Genomic DNA, 1,338 nt, shown 5'->3' with positions numbered 1-1,338 from the left:
TTTGTTTCACATTTTAAGCCAAAAGAGTCTTGGGAGTTCAGGGTGTTTTAAGTGGAAAATGCCAATAAATTATATGGAAATTTTTATCCTGTGTTTGGCTGCATTTGTTATTATAAAATATATTGGAATTAAGAGACAACTTAGTTATCTGCTCTGTTAAACAAGAAAGTTATAATACTCTATATGCTTACATTTTCATAGTATTAACGACAACACTGATACAAATTAATCATTAGTATGGCTAATTTAACGTGTCACATTTGGCTGTTTGCCTGTAGGACTGACATATAACTTTATTTTTCATGTTCAGCAGAAGCTTCTGTCAAGCCGGACGGGAGCTCCAGTGCAGGCTGCAGGTTTCACCCCCTTGTAGAGATGACAAACCAGTTGGAAAAGGGATGACATTGCTTTGTCTTCATTCTCTTCTGTGTATTCCCCATTGAAGGTTATCCAGGGCACATGTGTGTGTGCAGGGTTCAGGGCTCTGGTCATAAGAGCGTTGGCACGCATCAGCTGGTATCCCAGATCTCCTTTGACACACGAGTCAACTCTGGACCAGGGCACAGAGGGAGCATACAGCCGGAGACAAGACTGCACAGCGCTCAGAACATCTGCAGATGACTCCATGCAGTAGATGATGTGAAATGCAAGAGAGTGTTCGGTTAAATGGAGGATGCAGGCCTCGATCATGTTTCCTCTGCATTCAGACTCTCCGTGCTGACAGGTGAAGGGAGAGTTTGCTGAGCGAAGCTCCTTAGCATTCCCATAGGGCACCAGTGTGACAGCCATGATGTCCTGCAGCATTGTCCAGGTGGGGAAAAGCTGCTGAGTGATAAATTCTCTGCAGTCTGGACACAGACTCTCATAGTACAGTGTGACAGATACTCCAGGGACAGCCTGGTTTGACCTGGTAGCATTAACCTCCATACACTGTTTCTCCACCCTGCATTCTATCGCTATTTCCAGGGACCTACACCACTGGGAGGGAGGGTAGCGACAGGCCAGTTTGGGATGACACATCCTGAAACCGCTCCGTTCAGTATAGACGAGCAAAAGCACAGCCAGGATTCCCGAGAGCTTCATGTTGGCATCTGCAAAGGAATTCACGTTTCTCTTTCTCACTTCTATCTCTAAATGGTATCTGCTTTCACTGTTAGGTCACCTGAATTTCACCATCCACCTAATTCCCCGAGGTTGCTCCTTCATCTCTCTAACCCCAACCTTGATGACATGCTGAATTTAACCATTTGATCCAGCTGTGTTGGAGTAATGCTGCATCTAAAAGCTGCAGGAAATTAGCTCTTGAGGACTGGAGTTGGGAACCCTTGGTCTATGGTT

At 45.2% G+C, this 1,338-nt stretch overlaps 1 protein-coding gene across 1 annotated transcript; it reads right to left on the bottom strand.

The window, feature by feature from the left end:
• Positions 1-211: 211 nt before the first annotated feature.
• Positions 212-1,095, bottom strand: LOC102300017 (gamma-interferon-inducible lysosomal thiol reductase-like). The gene has a single exon (XM_005928963.3). It carries the CDS (start codon positions 1,081-1,083, stop codon positions 307-309), a length of 777 nt encoding a protein of 258 aa, XP_005929025.1. The 5' UTR covers positions 1,084-1,095; the 3' UTR covers positions 212-306.
• Between the last annotated feature and the right edge of the window lie 243 nt (positions 1,096-1,338).

This window comes from Haplochromis burtoni, unplaced genomic scaffold (genome assembly GCF_018398535.1).
Source record: "Haplochromis burtoni strain Fernald_Lab_line unplaced genomic scaffold, NCSU_Asbu1 Contig_113, whole genome shotgun sequence".
NCBI lineage: Eukaryota > Metazoa > Chordata > Actinopteri > Cichliformes > Cichlidae > Haplochromis > Haplochromis burtoni.
This window is presented reverse-complemented; position numbering and strand designations above follow the sequence as displayed.